This window comes from Nanorana parkeri, unplaced genomic scaffold, assembly GCF_000935625.1.
Source record: "Nanorana parkeri isolate BGI_ZX_2015 unplaced genomic scaffold, ASM93562v1 scaffold2367, whole genome shotgun sequence".
Lineage (NCBI taxonomy): Eukaryota > Metazoa > Chordata > Amphibia > Anura > Dicroglossidae > Nanorana > Nanorana parkeri.
Window position 1 is genome coordinate 109,776 of NW_017308635.1, and position 26,009 is coordinate 135,784.

At 39.5% G+C, this 26,009-nt stretch overlaps 1 protein-coding gene across 1 annotated transcript; it reads left to right on the top strand.

Moving 5' to 3' along the window:
- The first annotated feature begins 1,097 nt into the window (after positions 1-1,097).
- TMEM144 (transmembrane protein 144) lies at positions 1,098-26,009 on the top strand. Its single transcript, XM_018573406.1, has 12 exons — positions 1,098-1,142; positions 5,686-5,861; positions 8,360-8,482; positions 14,578-14,677; positions 15,837-15,917; positions 16,269-16,350; positions 19,307-19,380; positions 20,460-20,578; positions 21,065-21,184; positions 21,757-21,854; positions 23,242-23,295; positions 25,751-26,009. The coding sequence occupies exons 2-12, from the start codon at positions 5,720-5,722 to the stop codon at positions 25,832-25,834; spliced, it is 1,077 nt and encodes a 358-aa protein (XP_018428908.1). The 5' UTR covers positions 1,098-1,142; positions 5,686-5,719; the 3' UTR covers positions 25,835-26,009.

Sequence of the window (26,009 nt, forward strand, 5' to 3'; positions counted from 1 at the left end):
TCTTTAAACCTTTGTTAGGATAGAAAGTCCTGCTCACCTAGTTTACAAGTGATAAAGAAATCTGCCAGCACAGTACAGTTCCCTAGGTTATGAAACATTTATATTTACCCAATTATTTGGGAAAATATAAAAGATGAGCTCATGTCGGAAAAACAGACACTAAACATGTTAAGCTTTATGCTGTGATTTTGTCAAACTGAATGCAGAACTCCTTCTTTTTCATAACCCTTGCAGAGGAGCTACCCCCCGCACTGCAAAGGTTAACTGCTCATTTGTGTTTAGGTGCGAAAATAATAGTTATACTCACCCAATCCTCGGAGCCGGGTGGGTCTTAGATCACTTCTTTTCTGCCGTGCTCCCCCTCCAGTGCAGCAGTCTAAGGTCCCTGAGTCATCATGTTCTATACATTGAGGGGAATTTGTCGAAACTGGAGCAGACAAAAACTGGAGCAGCGGTACATGGCAACCAATCAGCTTCTCTTTTTCACTTTCAAAGCTTACCTGAGCAAAGTGAAAAGAGAAGCTGATTGGTTGCCGTGCACAGCTGCTCCAGTTTTAATAAACTCCCCCATAGTGTATAGAACGGTGAGGAACAAAGCATCACTTCAGCGGAGGAGAGAGGCGTAAGGGACCGGTCTAAGAGCAAGCTGTCTCCAAGGATCGGGTGAGTATAGCTTTGATATTTTTGCACCTAGACAAAAATGAGCACTTAACCCTTGCGGTGCTGGAGGTAGCCTCACTGCAATGGTTATGAAAAATTTCCCCCATGGTTCTGCTTTAACATAATTAGAAAAAAGAATCAAACACATGTCCACAGACACACATATCCACATGCAGATTAGCAGCAACAACACTTCCGTATTTGCTCAGAGGTAACTAGAAAAAAAGTGATCTCTGGACTGTGCCGGGCTTCAGTACACAGCGATCAGAGCTACATCAGGTAGAATGACATAGAGGGAGGCAGACAGCACGATGCACACCTCAGACACGCCCCCTTCTCCGGGCTCACGAGACTAGTCTGGGAGGTGAGCGAGGACAATGCTGAGCAGCCGTCATGTGATCAGGAAGTAAGTCATGTGATCTGTTCAGGTCACAATGAGGAAACAAGGCTAATAAAAGTCTATGGGCTGATCACAAGTACAGGTAAGTAATGGAAATTTCTCCTTTAATGATTATCTAATAACACTGCAGACACAATAACAATGAGCTTACACTTGTTTACTCTATTAGGGGTGTTTTTATTATTAGATAGAACAGTTTGCACAGATATTGGAGTGAGTATTGTGAATAAACCAGTCCTACTACTGCTTACCTTATGGAAGATTTTGGTTTATAAAATTACATTTGTAATGTAGTTGCAGTATTCCTCGTGCTGCTGGAAGCATGAAATCATCATCTGTTGTTTAGGGCAGGAGAGGGATATGTGGAATACACAATGCAAGTGATCAGTGAGCAGGGTAAATGTTTGTGGTGAAATGTTCTGCATTTGCAGTGGTCACTTCTCCCAAAAATCAGGGGAGTCTTCTGGATTTCTGCTCCTGTCAGCTGAGCTTCCTGTGTGATATAGAAATCTCCTATGATTCTTCAGTCCATCTGATCCAGCCCTCCTCACTGTCCCGGGCTCCTGTCTTGCAAGTCTGGTCATTGATTTCTTTTCATATTTATATATTACAGGTATTTATATTAGTATTTATAAAATGCAGACAATTTACACAGTGCACATTCACATCAGTCCATGTCCTCAAGGAGCTCACATGCATACATACGAGGCTAGTTAACCTACCAGCATGTCTTTGGAGTGTGGAAGGAAACCAGAGTACCCAGAGGTAACCCAGCACAGGGAGAACATGCAAACTCCTTGCAGATAGTGTCCTTAATGTATGACAAGCATATTAGTTAGTGCATTTAGTTGTTTTTGTTTTGAAAAAAAGATTGGCAGCATTTAGTTTTGGATATTGCATGGGCATTAGGGATATACCGATACTAGTATCGGTGGGGCCGATACCAGGCCTTTTCGCGAGTCCTTGTACTTGTGAAAATGCCCCGATTCTTAAGGCCGATACCCGCCCTTTAACTTTTCAAACAGCATCGGCCGTCCGAGTTCCCGAGCTTGTGGGGACCTCGGCAGCCTGCTGGGGACCTGCAGATAGCTATCCATGGCAGTGCCTGTCCGGTTCTTTATCTCTTCCTTCCCGGCGCAGGCACTGCCATGGACAGCCCCAGGGGCGGAGCTACTGCCCAATGGCTAGAAGCTGGGGTTCCTGCCGCACACTGATGGGGAAGACTGGGTCGGGATATGGACAAAAGTCGCTGAGCCCAGCAGCGCAGAAAGTCGGCCGGACTGGACGTGGGGGAGGCCGGGTCCCGACATCGCCAGTGAGGTGGAGAGCCACTGCAGATGTCCACGTCGCCCTATGAGATCGACACGCAGCATGGTGAGAGGAATTCTGCTTTGGGGACATGTATTCACAGAACACAGGTTCCCAAAGCAGAATACATGTCCCCAAAGCAGAATACTAGTCTGCCTTAGGGACATGTGTTCTGCTTTGGGATCATGTATCCTGCTTTGTGGACTTGTATTCCCAGAATACATGTCCCCAAAGCTGAATACTATTCTGTCTTAGGGACATGTATCCTGCTTTGGGGACATGTATTCTGAGAATACATGTCCCCAAAGCAGAATACTATTGTGCCTTAGGGACATGTGTTTTGCTGTGGGGACATGTGTTTTGCTGTGTGGACATGTATTCGGCTGTGGGGACATGTATTCAGTTCTGGTGACATCCGTATTTAGCCCTGGTGAGAAACTGCCCTAAAATCATCAGTTTGTGTTGCTTTAGAAAAAAATATCACCTGTCCCTTTAAGAAAACGTATCGGTAATTGGTATCAGTAAGTACATGAGGGACAGTACTTGTACTTAGTCTTAAAAAAAATGGTATCAGGACGTCCCTAATGGGTATAATATAATGTAAAACATAACTCTCTATTATTGTTCTGTTTATGTAAATGCGACACAATACGTTCTCTAGGTCGGGTGTGATTCTCATTATATGTTCCTGCTATGAGTTTATGCAGAGTATCTCTTAGTCATAATGCTGGGTGTAAAGCTGCCCATACATGTCTAGATTTCTTTTGTTCAGTCTGCAGGCTCAATTATCTTTCCACATGGTCAGCTTTCCACCCAGTGTGCTGAACAAGAGAAGAAATCAAACATATTCTTCCATCCAACTGTGCAGATGGGGGTAATCTTTCCTGAAAGGCTACCGTATTCTGACGGCCGCCACCCGGCACTGTTAGAATTCCCTAAGGCTCCATTTCCACCAGGGCATTTTGTCACTCAAAGCTAAGAGCGTCAAGGTAAGGAATCCCATTTATTTCTATGGCCCCTGTTCACACCTGAGCAATTTGTCTCAAGCAGAAAAAAGAAAAGTACATGAGCTACTTTTTGACTAGACTTCAATGGGAAACTTTGTGCGACTGAATGCTCAGGTGTGAACAGGGGGCCATAGAAATGAATGGAATTCCTTGTCTTGAGTGTTTTGTTGCGCTTACCTTCGAGCCACCAATTATCCACGCGAATTCTATGACAACAGTCAATTGAAAAATCGACTTATGTCAAGCCATTTGCTGCCAGCAGGACCAACTGCAGCTTGAATTTCTACCAATTCAGCAGCAGTCACCCACAATTTAGGTATTGCATTGCCAGTTTAATTATGAGCACCCATGCTTATTTGTATATCGCACAGTACCACTTTTCTTGTTTTCTATGCCGGCCATAATTCTCTCTATCTGTTCTTATGTGTTTTTGTATCCGCGTTGTACATTAGCACTTTTCTTGTTCCATATGCTGTGTGTAATGCTCAGTAACTGTTCTTATTCTGATTACAGCCGTGGACAAATTTGTTGGTACCTTTCCACACAAAAAAAGACACCACAATTTTCTTTGAAAAAATTTGGAACTGACTTAAAAAAATGGCACCCACCATTGTTAATTCCATATTTATTCAAATGCTTTTGAATCTTGATTTAACAAAATATGTTAAAAAAAATAAAACAAATAAAAATGGCATGGACAAAAATGATGGGACCCTTAATCTAATATGTCTCAACCTTTTGGAGGCAGACTGTGGTGTAAATACAATAGCATAAGTAGAAAGTATTTACACAAATTACTGGAACACGGCTTTTCAGAAAAATGTGAGCTCATTCTGCAGTTTCAGGAGGGCAGGGATAGCCTCCTTTATTAATATTTATTATTGAAGGATCCCCCATAGACCACATTTGATCATACAGGCATGGTATACATTTTCTTTGGGGGCTGTTCACACATATAATGGTGACCTGGGTTTTACCGCATCGGAACAATGCAGGTAAAAACTAGGACCACATTGTTTTCTATGTGCGCTGTTCACACCACAATGCACTGTGCACTTTGATAAAATGCAGAAGGTCACCGCATGGCAACGCACCATGCTGCGGTGTCGGATCCTAAATGGATTGTAAACAATATCCACTCCACATAATATTTAAAAATACACTGCAAACCCATCACTAAAGATACATCGCTCACTGCTGAAGCTGCCACAACGCACTACCCCGCTTGCTAAAACGCAGTGTTTTAGTGGATGGACTTATGTGAACAAGTCCTTAAAGTCCACTATTTTTGATAATGTTGACATCATTTAATTTATCCAATCATCGGAATTATTTTCACCAGCTTTCTGCATCTTCTCTTCACTATAGATCTGCACTGCCACAGATGCACAAATCACCCTACAAGTGTTGTGTAATAAGGCATGAAATCACATCTATAATGTTAGTAAAATGACTTTTCCCTTAAATTAGCACTAAATAGCAATAGATAAAAATATACTAAAAACATTATTAAAAAGTCAATTAAGCTAAAATACAAGTGTTACCTGCCTTAACAATCATTATTTACAGCCAGTAATATTGACTGTAAATAATGATCGTAATGGCAAATAACAATTTTCTTAAGGCAGCCTGTATTGGGTTGACTCCTTAGATCCCTCCCTCAGCTCTGCTCTCTGTGGATGTTTATCCTTTGTGATTATTGAGGAATATTTAAAAATTAGAATTTGTGTGTCCAGAGTTCAACTTTAAACTTTGCATGCACCAGACTGGACATTAACAGTGGCTTCATATGTCACATTTGCTGAGCTAAAGGTGGAGACAGCCATTATTATCTATGGCCATGTCCAGGGCAAGCTGGGATATCAAAGCCTGCTGGGATCTTTAAAGCAGAAAAACACCATTCAGGGCAGTGTAAGTGTAATTTTCTGTGTATATAAGGTATGTGATTGTACTTACATTTTGTGGAGGAGGGGGGTTGTCTCAGATGGTTAGGTAAAATGCTTTGAATCGCACTGCATGGTATTGCGGTATTTCGCAGTGCGGCGTGGTCAAGCGCATTGCGGGCAGGAGGTGTGTTTGGGGTGCCATTCATATGAATAGCAACACAACCCAGCTCCCGCACTGTTAATGCAACATATAGGTCCTCCCCTCCCTTTAGACCAATTATATACATGCATTTATTTATTATAGTGATACAATGCATACACAGCAATATGGCATCAACACTTCATTTTCCTGCTTGCTCGAAATGAAGTAAATCCTTTTTCTGTGTCTTTCATTAATCATGTCTCCATCTTTTTTTTTTTTTAGACTCCATAGATAAGGAAGCACCAGGGAAAAAGCCATGGAGTTCTTCATGACTGATACAAATCACACTGATCACAGTAACAGTTCCAATTTGGTGATTGGCTTCACATCTTCTGTCATATCAGTTTTTTTGTTTGGATCCAATTTTGTGCCAGTGAAGAAGTTTGACACTGGAGATGGTATGTGAAGTTATTTATGTAAACATATATTGTGCAGCTCGCATTCACAAGACTGGATCTCTCATATGGTATACACAATGTATTTAACCCCTTCATGACTGAGGCCTTTTTTTCATTTTTTGCACCCATGTTATATTCCACATTTTAGGCCTGAAAATTACTTAAAACCCCCCAACATTATATATTTTCTGAATGCCAAGACCCTATAGAATAAAATGGTGGTAGTTGCAAATTTTTATGTTGCGCAATATTAGCGCAACTCCTTATTAAACCGCAAAATTTAGTGACAAATTAAATTAAATGCCCCAAAACTCAACAAAATACCCATTTGTTTAATGAAGTATAAAAGATGAGTTTACAACGAGTAAAAAGATACCCAACATGCCCAGTTTACAAATTACATGCGTCCGTGAAATGGCAAAAAACTGCAGTACCCCAAAAAGTCTGTAGAAGACGCTTTAAAAGCCCCCACAGGTCATCAATTTAGAGATGCCCTAGAATTATTGCTCTCACTCCGGCGTGCGCGGCGATACCCAACATGTGTAGCGCGTTCGTCGTTTTCATACGTAGGCGCACCCGACGCATGTTTACGTGGCGACGTGCGTGCTCACGGGGGACTTGACATTTTTTAAAAATTATTATTATATTTTATTTCAATTTTAAAAACTTTTTTTTTTTTCTTTACTTTGACTGCTATCACATAGGGGTGCTTCAAGCCCACCCCCATGTAATAGCAGATGGTGGTGACAGGTACTCTTTAAGGTAATGCGGGGGGTCCAAAAGACCCCCAGTGTCACCTTTACACTAGACATAAGCTATTGAAGTGCAGATCGCACTTCAATAGCTTATAGCTGGGCTGCAGGAGCCCAGAACTGACAGCTCAGGGACCGGAAGTGATGCAATCTGCATCGCTCCCGGTCCCATAGAACGATGAACGGAAGTTCATCGATCTCCTCCCCAGCTCCCCGCGGACACCAAGGAAGCCGGTCCCGGGCCTGTAGGAGGGGCAACGGAGCCTGGGAAGCATGTGGGGGGGGAGCGGGCGGCCCCTTCTTCGGGACACAGAAGCGATCTGGAGACAGGTAAGTCGCCAGAATCGCTTCTGTTGTAAAGCCGACAGTCGGCTTTACAAGTTTAAACAGAGTCTGTTTAAACAGCCCCGATGCTGGCGACGTACGTCGTCACTCACGAAGGGGTTAATATAATTATCTTTTATGTCTCTTTATAACGCTGTTTAGTCCAATGGATAGATAAATGTTTAGTCAGATGGTCACTGGGAACGTGTTTGCAGCAAACATTTTTTTAGTCGAAAAAAACAAAATGTCATGCTAACTAACCACAAAGTTTTATCTCTATTATGCATCTTTGATTTAAGTGTTCTAGCGACATATTAATGTTTTTGAATTGTGGGAAAACGATTGCACCGCACATGTATCGCTATGCACGCTGAAATATTAGACCATAATTCTAGGGCCATTATTCATGGTTAACTCTAAACTGTTAAAGAGTTTAAGCATTCCCTGTGGCCATTTTTGGGTACTAAAGTTTGTCACCATTTCACAGGTTCACACAGTTTTAAGGCTAGACATGTTTAGTATCTATTTAATCAACTCAACCTCATCTTTTATTTTTAACATAAAAACTGGGTATTGTGTTTGTATGCACTCAAATTCATTTGAATTTGATAAACAGTGGCGCAAATATCACGTGGCATTAAAAAATTGCTGCTGCCACAATATTATTCTCCATGGTCTCCGTTTTTAGAACATATATATAATTCTGGGTGCTTTTAACTAACTAAGTTAGTTAGACCTAAAACTTGTGTTGTAACGTGTGCAAAAAAAAAAAAAAAAGAGCAACTGGCTGTGGCAGCGAAAGGGTTAAATCCATTAAACTGGCACTTGCCAGGCATGAATGACCAGGACAGTAGCAGATGTAGCCATATGATAATTATGGGTGTATGTTGTTCTGGAAACCTTGACCACGCAATAATAATAATTACTGTATAAGTGTACGAGGACCTTTAAAAAGAGCAATGGTGACATGAAGTGAAGGTCCTCTGTAAAACATAGCCTGAAGGAAGAAATAACTTTATAAAGTCTAGTAAGCTTTTGGATTTATTTTGGTATAAATGTTATCTGCTAAGCAATATTTGGGTGAACATGTTCCAGCTAGACTAATTATCATAACTCTTTTATTCTCGGCTGTGGCGTGCAGCAGATTCTGAAGCCATTGCTTTTTAGAGAAGGTCCCATTAGTTTAAGTCTTTAGTTTCCAGATCACTGCACTGAGAAAGAACATTGCCTGCAACCAAGTTAGATAAAATGAGGTTTGGAAGCTCAGAGGCACGAAATCTGCTGACTTCTTAATATTTTAGTATTGCTATATGTCCCTACATATATTTTATTCGACTTGGAAATAACTGCAATATAAAGTAGAATTGCTGGTCTAGTTTAGAAATAAATGTATCTTTTATCTGTGACATTTCTATCTTTCAGGAATGTTCTTTCAGTGGATTCTCTGTGCGTCTATATGGATAGTCGCTTTGGTGGTGAACCTGATCTTGCGCTGTCCAAAATTCTGGCCTCTTGCTATGGTTGGAGGCTGTGTATGGGCCACAGGTAAAGCAAAAAGACTAGTTCACACCAGTACAGTGTAACTTTAGCTCTGTTTTGAGACAGGATGAATCCTCCAAAAAGGATAGAAGGGATTGTAATGAATCGGTAAACCTAGCAAACAAGATGTTGAAGGTTTCCTTTGTAGGGCAAAGTTAGGTCATATTGCCTCATTATGTCTACTATGTCTTACTGAGCCAAAGCTTTTCTATAGTACAGTACTATCTTAATTTTGTTGTGACACTAATCATTTATTGAACAAAGAAAACTGTACATCTGTTTATTTTAAAATGATAAGACCAAGGTGTTAATGGGGCAACAAAAGCAATGCATGGGGATGGGGTTGTAGGCTTTAGCAAACAGACTGTGCTGTCACAACACCCAAACCTATTTTGGTCAATTAGTTTGGTGTGTTCCACTGTACACCCTTGTATGATACTGTAATATTAGTTGAGTCCAGCATATGCCACTCCCTAGCTAACAGCTACCTGGTGTTAGTGTAGACTAGTTCCATCAAGGGACCATACAAGGTAGAATGCAAACCAATTTTTACCTTAAAAGTATTACAAAAAACATGCTTTACATGCTTAAAACACACAAATGTGTCTCAGCCTACTGGCTAATTTTTATATGGCTCTGTCCATTTCATTCTAAATACACATCTGCCTCAGGGCTTGTTTACACCAATTCCAGTGCTTTCCAGCATGTTTAGCAAGCCTCTCTGGGGCAGGGGCGTGGTAGTGCCATTCAAGTCAATGACACCACAGTCATTCCTCCCTCACCAGAACAAGTGGCACAGCAATGCCCGCGGTCATTGCATATAGAGCATATAGAGCATATATTCCTCAGAACTAATTTAGTCTGATCCCGCACATTTGGTCACACAGATCCCGCAGATACCTCTTGATCACACTGTTTAACCCCTTACCGACCAATGACAGGATTATACCGTCACAATCGTTCAGTTAATTAACGACCAGTAATGAGATAATCCTATCATGTGGTACAATGAGCGCTGGTCCGTAGAGGGACCAGCACTCATTGAGTTACTGCTGTTGCTGGGTCCCTCTGGGTCTGAGGAAGAGCCTTAACAGCAGATTAGGTGGTCACAGCACTATGATCACAGTGATCGCTGATCGCTGTGATCAGAGAGCTGTGACAACCACGGAGCCCGGCAGCAGCTCACTGTGTTTGCAGCTGCGAGCCGACTGTGTGTTACAAACTGATACAAAGTATCTCTGAGGAGAATAATGTATTCTTGTCAGAGATATGAATTATCAAAGCCCCTGTAAAAACATTTTAAAAAATAACCCCTTATTGCCCCCTAGTTTAAAAAAATAAAGTTTAAAAAAAAAATAATAATTTGAGAAAAGGTTAAAAAAAGTTTTAAAAATACATTTAATTAAAAGATTATAAGAAACCAAGTAGGCTATTGAAGATAGGAGACAAACATTACACATTCTAAAATTGTTCCAATATAAAACTGTATTTCACTCCTTGTATTTTGTGACCTATAACGGCCAAAATAAACTGAAATCCCAGACATATGATATACCCTATAAATCAGGACAACTAAAATGTATTATTAATTACTTTCTGTTAGCCACATTAATTATGTGCACATTATTTTTGCCAAAAATGTGAGTTTTTTTTTTCCTATTTAACCACCTTCCGTCCATGGCCGTTTGTGAACGGCCGGACGGACGTCTGCTAGGAGCGGGAGGAAAGAATTTATGTATGCATATGTGACATTAAATTAAAGTCCATTTTGTACTTTAAAAAATGGTATGCAATATGTGTAGGTGCTATGAATGAGGGAGGTGGAAATTATGGTTAAATAAACACATGGCAAAATTGCTCATGTCCCCAGGAACGAAAACATTTTTCTGAAGCTGTGTCACTAAGTGGTTAAAGAAATTCCAGACAGCCTAATATCATCAAAAAGGACTTGACAGCACTCTGGAACTTATCACTGTGTCTTCCAGCTTTACTACCATTTGAAAATTCCCAGCATATAAAACAGAGAGGGATGCTCAACTGGTAAACATGTTTATTGAAATTAATATATAAAATTGCACTTACATCTAACTATATACATACAAGCATAGCAGAAAGCAATCCACATCGAAAACCGGTCAGCAGACTACACTCAATGCGTTTCATCCGTATTGATTTTATCAAGAATTGTGAATTTTAGGTACACCTCTAGATTTGGATGAATGTAGGAGTATCTTTCACATTTTTAGTAACAATTAAATATCACTCAAAAATCCTACAAAATAACGGAGTTTCATAACTATAATTTAGTCCCATCAGGTGCATACATGCAAAATTGCATTGACTTTTTTTCTGAAAATTAGCAGTATCCACACAGTGTTACCTATCACTGTTTATCTTATTTTTATTTGAATAGTCTGCTAATATACCTGTTTTGTTACTATATAACTAGTTTTCGTTCTTAATAAATCCTTCCAATTTTTCTGTCTTTTATTTTACAATTTCCTGGCAGGGATTTAAACCATGAATACTACTAGAAAAGTATATTTATGAAATTCAGTAATCCCAAATCCTCCATAGTGTAAAGATAAGGGGATTAGACTGGTAACCCTGATACACTTTTATTTTAAATGCTGTAAATGTTTTAGTATTTTGGTATAAAAATACATGCTCTGAAAGCAAATGATTGGCTTTACTTTGCTACAGGAGTGTTTATTACCATGAAGCTGTAAATGCAATATCTGAAACACAAAGGCCTGTCAGCACATTCATTATCCTTCTTTAAAATGACTTATCTAGGAGGTAAGCTCCAGTGACCAAGTGATGAAGGCTTACTATAATAAAATCCAAATTACATATTTTATTTTTTTGTCTGTACTGGAAGGAAATGTAGACTGTCATTACTGACCTCTCCTTCTGAATTTCAATTCCCTGACTGTTTTCCTGGTGACGTTTCTTAAGTACTTTTTCAATCAGTGACCTAGAACAGTTACTTATCTTAGGTATATTACTTCATTGGCTACCAACCTACCCCAGTGCAGAGACAGCCAAGCAACTGGCATTCAGAAAGTGGTTAGCAGTGGCAGCTTACATACTTCTATTAGTATAGGTTTCCTTTAAAACCACTACAAGTAAAGTAATAATCCAGTCGCTTTACATAAAAAAAGCTGTTAAGAGTAGATACGAACCAAAGCTCTAAGATGTGTACCCACAGAGAATTAAGTGCACTTTATGGCTCCTCATTTCCTGTGTCTAAAATCCACATCCTCCCCAACCTACTGGATTTTAAATCTGGGTACCATAGCTTTATTTGCACATTTCAAAACATATTTTGTCTTTATTATTTTTTATAGCATGATGTATGTAATACAACACGTTTGTATAACATGTTTGGTGAGTGATTAGAACATGTCAGGTTTTTATTGCTCAAGCAAAACAAATGGCAAACGCACTCATCAACTCATAACCAGCTTTAAAACAAGGTGCACATGGAAGGGCTTTATATAGTACAACAGCAAAAAGTTTCCAGCACACTCACCAGCCAGCCTGCAAAAAAACCTGTCTAACCGCTAAGGTTAAATTGGTGGCCCCCACACTCGCAGAATGGGCAGTGGAGATGGATGGTATAGCAGACATGGAAGGCCTCTTGGCTGAGGAGCGTGACACTGGTGATAAGTATGTGCTCACCATGTCCATTTGGACCGTCTTTCGAGCCTCAGCAGGCTTCGTGGAAGCCCTTGCTCCTTAACCTGTTTGCAGACCAGGTGAACTCGATTACATGACAGGGAGTGGGCAACTGTCAACGTCTTGATCTGCCTCCCCTCTACTCTTTCTGGCCCTTTTTTTTTACTTTACTTCTCTCCCTCCCAAGAGTTTAACGTGGATGTCTTGTCCTTAATACTGCCTAAACTCTACCGGTGACGTAGCGCCCACTCTCTACTGTATATGACTTATAGAATGTGGTGACTCCATTATCTGTGTTCCTCTATGCCATGGGGACTCTCGGGCTGTACGGCAAGAGAGTTCCGACGCGCTTGTTGCCCTGGTTTTTAATGGAACACCGGGTCTACGCTACCTGGCGGGATATATGTAAACCTTTTATGCTGGTGTTTCCCTGAATTCAGCACTAGGCCACCAGTTTTGAAGATGGTGTACATGGATTCACATGTGAACTTCTTCTTGTTTTATTATTTTTGTCCAACTGTTATCTTTGGTAACATTGTCTATTTGTTTTCTTTTTTCTGTACTTTACTGTGCACTTTAAAAATGTTCTAATAAACTCAGATTGGATTAAAGACAGAGGGTTTAGATGCACGTCTTCTGCAGAATATGTGAAAGCCACACTGCCTCGTCAAGGCCCCTCTGTGTAGTGCAGTCTTAACACTAACCTATGAGAGTCTACGGGGGTGATTTACTAACCTAAACACACGCACGCACCAGGTGTGTGTGATTTTCACACAGCAAAACGTATTTATCAACCAAAAAGTATCTAAAAGCATATTTCCACTAATGCCATATATGGAAAAATCATGTACATGATGCATATATAATGCTGCTTCACAGTTTAGACAAAAATGGTTAGCTAATGCATTTACATTCCTGCATTCATCAACACAAGCAACATAACATAGAGCTAATTTACACCACATTACCTTGCAATTCATTGCAGGGCTTTGCACAACACACCTGCTGGGTGTGTACACACTACAAAGGTGTTTCGATTCCTCCCATAGATCATGCTGGGAGGGAACACACTACAGAGGTGTATACACGTTCATGGTGTGTTTATAAGGTTAGTAAATCAACCCCTACATCTTGGTGCAAATGTGGCAAAAGACAAATTGGGTGCAGGTTCACCAGGAGGCAGCCCAACCCCCTTAAAGGTTTTTATTGCTGTCACCCTATTTATCCTGTTGACCATCATTACTGACAGTGAAAGAAAATCCCAATGGGGACACTAGTCCTGGTTACCACCAGGGATTTATTTGGAGGAATTTCCTCTCACTGCCTGTTGTGGATATTGGACAGGAAATTAAGGTAAATCTGCCCAATTAGACCCGAATGGCAAAGAAAAAGCTGACAAGTGTTTTACCATATCCTACTCTATCCAAAACTAAAGTACAACTTCACCTCTACTTTAATCCTGTGCTGAAGGCATGCTTATCACTGCAATGTATAGTGCTTATTGCCGACAGGCTGAATGTAAACATGAAAAGTGTTCTTGAGTGTATTAAAAGAGCTAATGTGATAAGATGGTACCAGCTTGATTATTCATAAAGGTCAAATAGAAGGCATGCAAAGGAATAGTAGAAACAAATTGAAAAACTGATATATTTCACACAATATGCATCTTTGACAAGTGTGAACACATAATCACAAGGACCCCTGCTCTGTTCCATTAAGGGCAACATGATTTGTGCATTTATAGCTAAATCTCTGCGATAAGACAAGGCAGAAAGGGGTTATAATTATATGGAAATTTGCCGTATATATCATTCACCTTTGACCTAGCAAACATAATTTTTTTGTAATAGTAAATTTCCCCACCGTCGGGCACCTGCTAAATATAATTGGATTTGAGTGTATGGCATCTTCCGGTTGGTTATGCACTGTAATGAGATTCTGGTTATTCAACTCAGATTGAATAAATGCATAATTGAGTAATAGATGGTACCATATAACTGCATGATCTTAATCAGCATCAGTAAATGATACCTTACATACCAGTAATTGTATAGCTGTGAAAGTAGTGCACTACTCTGCGCTAACAGCAGTGCATGCTTCCCCTTAGGCATATATGTATCAGCGCACAAAACCCGTTGAGACTCCCATGAATCTTCAGCACCATAGTTACTGTTGGTTTGCAATTGGATCATGTTAGCACAACCAACCACCCTTTAGGGACGATTGCTTACATTTTTATTAGTCCTTTAACAACTGCACAAGACATTTCTATAAAAGGCCCTTATCATTCTGTATAGCCAAGTTCCCCACAATAAAAATCAATGCTTGTGCACCCAGCTGGATGTCATGTTCCTAATAAACATTTGGTACATTGCTCTGGCAAGCTAATTTAGTAATTTGTATTGTTTTTATATATGCAGGTAATATTACAGTTGTTCCAATAGTGAAAACAGTAGGACTTGGGTTAGGCCTCCTCCTATGGGCTTCTACCAACCTTCTCACTGGCTGGGCAAGTTCAAGGTATATATATTATATCAATAGATGTATAAAATGTATTTTGAATGCAAACTAATTTAAATTGTACTTTGTAACATGAAAAATCACTGCTCCCATCCTCACACACACACCTCCAGAGTATCCCAGATGCAGGTACTGAGCAGAACTTCAATACCAATACAATAACCGCACTCCACAGGTGTTCACCAAATATAAAAGCCTTTATTCCAAGGTGATAGACACGTTGTCTATCCGCCAGCATAAACCACCTGCTCTAACGCATTTCACCATCGGGCTGAATCGTAGCTGTAGCCAGCCAGTGACACTACAAGTGGATGGGGCCTGATGGGCATACCGAGGTACTAGTTCGCCATGAGGTCCACTCTGCTACTGATTGACAGCAGGCATTGGGCGCATTCTATACCCAATAGCCAGCCTGCACCTCAGCATCCCCATGAGGCTCTGCCCACCCACCTCATAAGACTCGGCATTACTGAGCTGCACTGAAGGCAGAGTGTCCAGGTACCTGAATCTGGGGTAAGCACTGGCTTTTGTCATACAAATTCACAACATGCTTCTAAAGAGTGTCGAAGACACTTTATGTATTCCGCCCAGTCATTTTTATCTGGCCTCAGTAACAAAGTAAAACCGAGGGGCACCAGATAAGCTTTTCTGGCCATGAAAGGTAATCTTGTGATCTCTGCTGTAACTGTACTACAGTTAGAATCTCTCTCAGGCTTTTATTGCAGTGTCTATGCCCACTGGGAAGATTCACCCTCTCCATTTGTCCTGGTGGCCTTCTTCCCTGGGCCTGAAAAATACACAGCACTCCCAGGCTGAGAGGCGCTAATGTCATTACCCAAAGGCCACTGTCTAAAGCAAAAAAAATCCAAGGGGGGCTTTGGTGGTGATGTTGAGGGAGGGGAAGACCTCAAGCTGATGGTCCAGCTTAAACATGCAGGACCTGGTGTATCAACATGTGCTTACTAAGCACTAAAGTTATCAGTCACTAAATCAGAATTCGATTTCAGGAAAGTTTTATCTGAATTGATGGCATCAGCTCTGCTGTGCACTGGAATTTCAGGTAGCCGATTATCAGTCAGCATCCAATATAATTGTAGAGTGACTGAACGTGTTATTTTACCTACTGATGTTACAAGCCACCGGTATCTTTGTTTTCCAGATTTGGCATGTTTGGAATAGATCCAGAAGTAGTTCAGAGGCCGTATTTAAACTATGCAGGCGCTTCTCTTTCTGCACTAAGGTAATGCTTCTCATTTTTCATGATCATTTTTATGTGTTGTTTATAATACAAAACCTAAATTATTGTAAGTATCCCAAGGCCTCCTGGCATGTGTGACATGTGTATCTCAGGAGGCTGTGGCCAAGGAATATGTCATTCTCGCCTAGACGAGCATCCAGGTAATAAAAGTAATCCAATTGTTAGAAAGAAGGGGGGGTGTGGTAGGAGTGGAATGAGTTAAAGTTGGTGGTGGGGGTAAAGTTCACTTTAAGTGTTGTGGCTTCCACAGAATTTGTAGTGTGATTTTTTTGATGCTTGTGTTTGTTTAAAAAGATAAGATTATTGTATGCAGAAAATTTGTTTGTTTTTCAGTGCAGTTATATTTCTGTTTGTGAAAACGGACATCAAATCTGTTACATCTGAACCAGAAACGACTCCACTTCTGAGGAATAGTGTATGTATTACAAAGTCAAAACAGTGTTTATTGCTTACTTTTATGTGGCGAAAAGGGCCTTATGTATTCCACATGAAGAGCTTCCATCTGCTTATTGTCAGTCAGATGCAGTAAAAGGGGAATGACATTAACTAGAACATTATTTTATGGTTTACTTATATGTAGTACTGTAAGAAGATGCAGTATATTCAGCATTTAATATTAGGAACCAGTCAAGGATCACCATATGGCTACATTTAGGTTTTTCACTTGCATTAATAGACTTGCTTCTCTTAATGCATTTTCGTATGCCTGAATAGACACTATTATTGATGTACGTTTTAGCATGCTAATTGGCATTTTTTTGGTTAATTCTTTATGCAAAGTAGGGGAAAGAACATTTAAGATGCAGAGCAAATATGTTATATAGGCATAAAACACGTGACAAATGCATTTTTCTGCATTTTTAGAACTCTATTGAATAAGCCTGCTTATTTATGATAACACTTCACTACAGCACAATGATGTAGACATACTGCACTGAAATGGATGTCTTTTACACACAAACTGTATACCTGCAACAAAAAAACAATTTTTTTTAAAAAAAAATTTTTAAAGTGACCCTTGAAATGTTTTCTTATTAATGGTCATCAGGTAAGTTATGATTAACTGTATCTCTGCTGTTCAGCTTGGTATACAGAACTGCCTTTATTTTACATACCATGGTTAGTCCAGGATGCCATTGGCCATTAAGGTTGTCATATATGCCTTTCACAAAGTTAAAGTGTATGTAAACCCTGATGATGAATTGCTCTTATTTGCTTCTGTTAAATATATAATTGAAAGCTTTTTGCTATATCTGTTAAGTCCAATGCTGTGCCCTGCTGCAATCTACAGTGTCACATAGTTTCATAGTATTTGAGGTTGAAAAAAGACACAGGTCCATCAAGTTCAACCTTTGTGTGTCTGTGTGTGTGCTTGCATGTGTGTATATGAGTCCCTGTGTGGTCTTGGGTTTTTAAGAGTACCTGTACCCCTGTATGTTACAGTCCCTTAGGACGGTATCTAATTGATTTTTGAATGATTCAATACTCTCTGCTGATACCACTGCTTGTGGCAGAGAGTTCCAAAATGTAACCACTCTAACTGAAAGAAGCTCCTACGCCCTTTGTGGATAAATCTTTTCTCCACCAGTTTTAGGTGGTGGCTTCTAGTCTTAGTTATGGAGTTTACAGTAAAAAGTTTATTGCTGATGTTGTCATCACCATTAAACATTTTGTACATCAAAATCATGTCCCCTCTTAATCTTCTCACTTCCAGCGTGAACAAATTTTAATTTAGCAACCTTGTCTTTGGTCCTCCAGCCCCTTAATTGGTTTTGTTGCCCTTCTCTGGACTCTCTCTAGCTCACGGACATCCTTTCTGTGGATTGGTGACCAATGTTGAACTGCATACTCCAGATGAGGCTGATCAATGATCTATAAAGTGGCAAAATTATCGCTTTGTCTCTACAGTACATTCCCTTTTTAATTAATGACAGTACTTTGCTAGCTTTGTCTGCTGCAGCCTGGCATTGCAAGCTATTATTCAATTGGTGGTCTATAATGACCCCCAAATCTTTTTCTTACATCCCTAGTGGAGTTCCCATTAATGTGTATTCCGCTTGCCTGTTTTTAACCCCAAAATGCATTACTTTACATTTTTCAAAATTAAACTTTATATGCCATATAGTTGCCCACTCCCCTATTTTATCCAGGTCCTCCTATAATGTAATAATGTTTGATCCCATGTCTATTACTCTCGCATTTTTAGTATCATCTGCAAACATAGAAACATAGCTATTTACACCTTTCCCAATATCATTAATAAACAGGTTAAACAGTATTGGGCCTAGGACAGAACCCTCGGGTTATCTCAAGTTTTATGATCCTTGCCAAGGTCACCTCTGTGGACTACAGAACCCTCCCCTCATGTTATGGAGATGAGGAGAGGAGTGGTGGTCTTTAGTCCCCCCAAAAAAACACCTAGACTGAATGACATTCCTTTATTATTCATGGAGTGCTAGTAATCAGAAAAGCCTCCCATTTGGAAAATTTCCACACAATCTTCTGGTTGTTCTTCTTGGATAAGTTGGTGCAGGTATTTCGCTGAGGGGAGTGGGGGACACCTATACTAAATATTGGGTATGTTATATCATGTTTAGTATGAGTGTCTGTGGACACTCATACTAAATAGTTGGGTATGTCTGTTGGATGGTAAAGGAACGTCTGAGCATTGAATGGGAGACCATTAGATTTGCTTTGGTCATCTTTGTATGCTTTCTAAACACTACAGAACTAGTTAAATGCTTAATACACCTAAAGCTACCTGTATGTATTTTTTAAACAGATTTACAAGCATCCCACTTGTTCCAAAACCATGCGTGACTCTAATATGCAAATTTTAAACCTACTCCTACTCCTCATCGCTTCATAATTATGCCTTATAATAAGGCACACTAATGGGTCGGTCAGTGATTTTGAAATGTTTGGAAAGAAGCTTTCAGGTCACTCTTGAAGGTACATGGAGGCATCACGAGCTGTCCCTATTTTATTCATGTTACCAAGTTTATAATTTTTAGAAAGTTACAGGTTTGCTTTTATGCTACATAAAAAGGCTTGCAATAACCATCAGATGATTGAAAGAATAAAGAAAGCTTGGGCTTGTTCTCACCAGAAGCATCTTACTAGATTTTCTTTAGCAGGCAATATTCATGGGCACGAGAAAGTTCATTGATGATAATAAACCCTTTCCTTGCAAACCATAAACCATTGTATTGCAGTGAAAGTCCCGCATGCCTGCATTTTTGGTGCCGTAACCTGCATTTTGGGGTGCTTTAAAATCATAAAGCACATGAACTAGTCTTATAAATGAAAACAGTTGATTTTGTTTGGATAAGTGGCAGCTAAAGAAAGTCTTTTTTAACTTGTTTGAATAGATTAATTCAAACGAGAACACGCTAACAGATGAATCATGGGTAGACAAATTATCATCTTTACAAAGGCGAATCATGTAAGTAAACAATCCTATCATTCTGATTACAATTGGAAACAAAATTGTTCAGTCAGTTAATATAAAAACATTTGAAATGATGATTAGCACCCTGTGCAGAAATCCAGAATGTCACACCCACAAAATAAATATGTTATACTTATTATGTTAAATCATTTTGATTGCTTCTAAACTTTTAATTCTATAAACAAATATTTAATGCCGGGTGCAAACAGGACATGTTGCAGGTCATTATGGATTTTTTAAACAGACACAGCAGTAGTAGCTTTTCCATTCAGATGGTCTTCAAAATGCACAGAGGCATATTTGAGGAGGGTTACTCTATTACCTCATTCAGCTTATTTAGGCTGTTCTTGGAGCCTTCCTTATTGTTCACAGGCCATGTGGAAAATACAATCCCTGCAGTGTATTCTGGGTCTATCTGGGGCATTCCACAGTTCCATATAAAAGGCCTCACCATCTCAGATGCCACCTCACAAGGTTGGGCTTAGCATAATGTATGTAAAACAGGGATGTCCAAACTTCGGCCCTCCAGCATCTCTCTCCGGGAGTCATGTTTGTGGCTATGAGAATCTTGCAAAGCCTCATGGGATTCGTAGTTCCACCACAGCTGGAGGGCCGCAGTTTGGACATTCCTGATGTAAAATAAAGTATGAGCATCTTTATATGTAGAAAGGTGCACTTCTGCCAACTAATTTTTCCTAACATTTAGTCAAATTAGTCATAGAGGTCTTCTATGACTAAGACCCATCCTTGGTAAAGCATGTTATAGGAGGTCAAGCAGGGGTTGGTGGGAGGCGCTTGATGAATGTACATGCTCAGTACAGGATGGAATAAAGTTGATTGGATTTGAATAAAAAAAGATTTGACACAAGTGCAGCTTCTTACATTATTATGCTGTTCAGGAAGAGGATTGCCCTACAAGCTATAGTACCCCTGGCTGGTTATCGAAGCCACAACTCTGCCTTGACCTGTACTATTCACAGTTGCTTTAGAAGCATTTTCTAAATGATTGATTCTTGTAAGCTTATCGCAATTGTTATTCATTTATATTTTATCTGCTCCCATTTTTCTGACAGAGGCTCAGTGATGGCAATTGTTGCCGGGGTCCTTTATGGCTCCTGTTTTATTCCTGTCCTCTATATCAAAGATCACAGCAAGCACAATGATAGCGCATATGCTGGAGCAAGCCAATTTGGTAAGAGAAACTGGATCTCCTTTTTTCTTAGTTCTGCAATTATTGATGGTTTAAGACATTTTGTAACTAGGTCCAGAAATGTGTGATTTACATTGGTAAGGAGAGAAATTATATGCATATTGATGAGTATTTCTATTGCTTTTTAAGTGGTGGCATCACATTTTTATATTTTAAAGAAAATGATGGAGCTTTTATAGGCATGATTAATCATCAAGATTTATTGTTGCCTGCTGACTTATCTTAACAAAGAGACACAATTATATACTACTTTGTGTCCCATGGTAAATATCACTTTGCTCTGATTGATCGATAAATCCCTATATGCTTTGTGACCTTTTCTCTGTAGTTGGCGTTCTGGGACAACACATACAATTTATGTAGCTTGAGAGAATCTTGAATGCCACAACTGATAGGGTGCAATTATTTTCTCAGTGGGATCTGGCTAATTCCTATGTTACAATCTATTGAAAAATAATTCTCTTTCAGATCTAGATTATGTGTTTGCACACTACAGTGGAATTTTTCTCACAAGCACTGTTTATTTTCTCATCTACTGCGCGGTTATGAAAAACCGTCCTAAAGTTTATCCGGAAGTAATATTACCTGGTAAGTGTCCATATCTATTTAAGCCAAATAAAGGTATCAACCTAGGTATCTTGGCCATTTTATAGAGGCTTATGATATTCGGAAACATTTAATTTTTCCATATTCATATACAACCTAATTTACTAATGTCTTAAAAGTGACACTAAACTCAGGAATGAAATCTTAAAAATGTATTTAAGTACTTTAACTATTAACAAAAATGTATTATATTTGTGTATCACTTGGCTGTAGATCCTCAAATCATCTCTGAACTGGTGCTGACACTGTCCTTCCTTCTGGAGGGTGGCTACTTTTGTTCCCCCATGGTTCCTGTCTGTGTTGTAAAGTAGCCACCACTCCAAGCTCACTCCTGTGATGGACTACAATCTCAACACAAATTGGTGAACTAAATGTGAGATTGTAGTCCATCGTGGGAGTGTCATTCATCGCTTTATAATTATTCCCCCAAGAATCTTTCATGTCCATAGGGATACATATATACTGTGGATTAAAGCTTTCTTGCCGAAACCCATTTTTTGTTCTGGCTTTCATATACTTTGTAATGATAATTTACCTGCTCTGCAACTTTTAAGGTTTTATCTCTGGCTTCCTCTGGGCAATTGCAAACTGCTGCTGGTTCCTGGCTAATAACTACCTCAGTGCTGTGGTCAGCTTCCCAATAATCACTGCGGTCAGTATTTATTTTGATCTTTAATGATATTAGATAGAGAAAAGTATATCTGCCAAATGTCAAACTGCACAAGTATACAACATGAGATGACCTTTACAGAATGTATAAGACTGACGGCCTCTGCGTATAAATGCGTCTTCTGGTAAAATAACACTACATTTTTCTCTGTAAATGAAAGAAAAGCATCCAAGTAAAATCTTATGTGTCTGGTATACATAATATTTTATCAGGCAAAATGGCAGTGACTTTTAATTATATGAGCTCTTTCAGCCTTCTCCTCTGCCAAAGCAAGCCAAGACCTCCAGAAACTAATACTAGGGACTCATCATTTCAAGGCATTGGACTGGGCTCAACTAAACATGACCTGTATACATTTTATACAGTACATAAGAAGATTGATAAATTAATTGGCTCATACATTGTCTCCTGTCTGCAAAAAGGAGTTGTTTAAAACCTTCACTGATGATAATCAGATGGAAGATGTGACTTAGGTCATATTGGTGTAAACTGTTGCACAACCACTTCTGTTTCCATTCACTCAACATTCAGTGCCCACACTGAACAAGTCTATCCGTTAGAAGGTATTGATGACTTATACATAGTGCCATTAATTGGAAAGACTAATGCTGCCCATACACTGTAATATTTTCTTTGTTCAGCCCGCGGGCTGAACAAAGAAAATATGATAGATTCCTCTATCAACACTTACGAGCATTGATCGAGGAATCTCCTGCTGTCTGCTTTGTACTTTGACGGCGGCTGCCAGCTGCTATACAAATTCCCGAACAGAGCCAGCAACTCATTAGCTGCCAGCTCTGTTCTTTCAAAGATTTTCCAACTGGCTCCTTTGATCAGCTGATCAAGGGATGCCAGGCGGAAGGTTGCCAATTGCAAATTTGGCTGGTTCATCAAAAACTGGCCAACATTTCCATAGTGTATAACCAGCTTAATACTGGCTAGTAATGGAAAGACTGATAATGTCACTGGCACACAAACATTAAACACAGCTCCTGCCAAAACTTTATTCGTTTTCGACAAAGTTGGTAAGGGTTAGAACCACACTTTCTGTGCTTTCACCAAAACAGGAAGTGAGCAAAAAAGCCAGCAATAATATATGGAAATATTTGGTAACTTTTTGTCTCAATTAGGGACATCTTGTCACCAGGTAAGGAAGTGAAGTAAATCTCCTCAATAATGACACATGGCTTAAAACCCAACAGAGGTTATAACCTAAGAGAGGTCTGTTACTAGCTGCTTCTTTACGAAGTGTGATAAGTAGTTTTAATTGCAGTAATGTGCTGGTTAAAGAGTAATGCAAATGCTATGTAATGCATTGTAATGAAACACTTGAATACATTTGTATCTTCACTTAATATTGTGTTAACAGGGTCCTGGACTGGTTGCTGCTCTGTGGGGGGTGCTTGTATTTAAAGAAATAAAGGTAAGTTTACCAGATAACTGTGTTTAAATGTGATAACATAAACTATAGCAGGACATCAGTGTTTGTTTTGCACTGTGCAGATTAGTCTTACAGAGGAACTCTTCTATAATAAAAACACCGAGATCGGGGTAGGGGAAGGTGTGCAAGGCAAGTGAAATGTGTAAATTACCTGCAACCCCATGATTTATTGAATTGTCATTTAAGTAATTTCTGGGATGAGCAACTGGTTTCAGTATCTGTTTTAGTGTTGCAGGTTTTACTATAAATTAGTAAATTGTTGACAGTATGGTGACCTGGCCGTAATTCTAGCCATCTGTGAGTCTAACAGGATTCCAAGCATAAGTGTGAGCATTCAGGAACATAAACCTGAGTGTGTTTTACACACTGCATTCACTTTCTTGTGTTTATTTTTAGTTTATTTTCGTTTAATAGCATTTGCACCATATATCTTTTTAATAAACACATTTTGTATCAGCTTTGTAGTATTATTTTTCTTCAAGTTCACTGTCTACATTATCAGTGTCCCCCCATTGCACTACTTCATTTGATATAATTGTATGCACAACAGGGGCACAGCAGGTTTCCTATCGCCCAACGCTCGGGACATGCAGTTCCGAGAGCGGGGCAGGTGGGGTTTTTTTTCCTACATTTTAGCCCTGCTGTGTGCAAGCAGGGCTAAATGTAGAGCGAGCCCATATCACTTGTAGCAGCCTACTGGTTCGTCACCCGCCCTCCACAGTCCTAGTTGGCCTCTGTGTGATAGCAATGAAGTCAAGTGAAGAAAAAAACATTTTCTTCACTTGAGGTGAATGGTCCTTCCCATCTGCTGGTACGGGTGTACTATCTGTACCCCATACTGCAATCTAGCACAGCTCTGCCCTATGGATTTTGAAATTTGCTTGCAAATTGGGAGCACTTGTTGTTTAACGCGGTCAGGTGGCCACACTGACCAATGAGCAGTGCTTGTCAGCACGGTGAAGTACAGTTTTGTTTTTAAAAAAATGTTGTATCGTGACAAGTAGATTGTCATGAGGGATAAGTAGATTGGGCCCCTGCTTTAGTCCTTGGACAAGTAGTTTTTTTTTTTAATTTCCACACCCCTGCACAAAGCAAGTTTGCATCTATTGTAACCATATTCATTGCCCCGACTGACCTAAATTGGCAAAAGCTAGAATAATTTGGTGTGAGTAACTACAACAATAGAAGGGGGTGTCAATCTAAAGCTTATATTAAAGTTATCAAATATAAGTGATGAGAAAAAACAGACAAGTGCTCGTATGTAAATCACCCCTAAAATGAAGAAAACATATTTTTTTTCAGCATTGCATAAATACAGAATTAATAAAAGTATAACAGAGGCTAAAATTAAGCTAAAGGAATGTTTGAAGTGTTGATCGAGTATAGTCAGGGATTTGATGTGATCATGGTACTTCTCTATAGCTCCAGATTTCCTTCCTCTGACTGTGGGCTAACCACGGTCAGATTATTGGCACTTTTACTACAGTGGATTTTAACTTTATATTATACTAATGCTGGTTTCATGCAATATTGGACAAATAACGTTTTCTATGTTTATGGCATGAATAACATTGAAACAACTGGCTATATTTCCTCTTTATTTATAGTTCATATTGACTTCTGTATTTAGCTTCCTGAAACATGATGAATAAAACATGAGAGAGTGAGATCCCTTGTAAAAGCTGTAGCAAGTTATAAAGTACAGGAAGTCCAGTGCCAGAGTTACTAAAAGATATAGGAAGATGGTGGGTGGTTCACCAGCAACTGTCCAATGTTGAAGTGTCTGTTTTAAGTGGCTAGTCCAAACATTTTAAGTTATATTTTGTTTGTTTTACGTTGCATAAAAAATGGGTAGCTGTGTGGTCACATGATACATGTTTTTAAGTTGTTTAATGCACCTAGTATAAATAACTGAATTTGACTTGATTTCCCTATACAGCAGCATTCAGACTGGGAGGGGCAGTACCAATCAGGTGTGCTGCATTCACTTGTGCAGACAGGGAATATACTAACAAGAGAGCTAAGAGAAAGAACACCATCAGTCCATTGATGCTTCTTTGCTGTCCTGTCACAGACTGGGGGTGAAGAGGTGACATAGCATTGTTGCTTAACTGCAGAAAATTCAGACTGGCTGTACCTCATGGTAGGTCTGTATTTATCCTAGGACTGGATGGACAGAAGTGCAAATTCTTTAGCAGGCAACAGCTCCCATATATATATATGTTTTAACTATATAGCTGTTTTCCTGGAGTTCAGGCAAATACACTAAATATGTACACACCCGTTAATGTAAGTCACCCACAACTAGATCCACATTGGCCAGAGATATAATTGTCAGATCTGAAATTTACTTTTCAAAAATGATTGTGAGTATCTCTGTATGTATTGTGAGCTTTAGACTGAAAAGTGATCATTTTATCTTTTTTTTGTTTTTCAGGGACGAAGAAATTACTTGCTGCTAGTGCTAGCATTCTGCATTGTGCTATCTGGTTCCCTCCTAACAGCGTTTTCTAAGACATGAATCACTTTCCTGACTAACCACCAGGTGGCACCGCTGATTTTTATTTGTACATAATCATTTTATTCTGATGAATGAGGCGATCAGGGACACAAAAAACATCCTACTTCTCTGATGACATTTATGCCACTTTATATTCATATTTTATGCTAAGCTCTGGAAGATTGAAGGCAATACA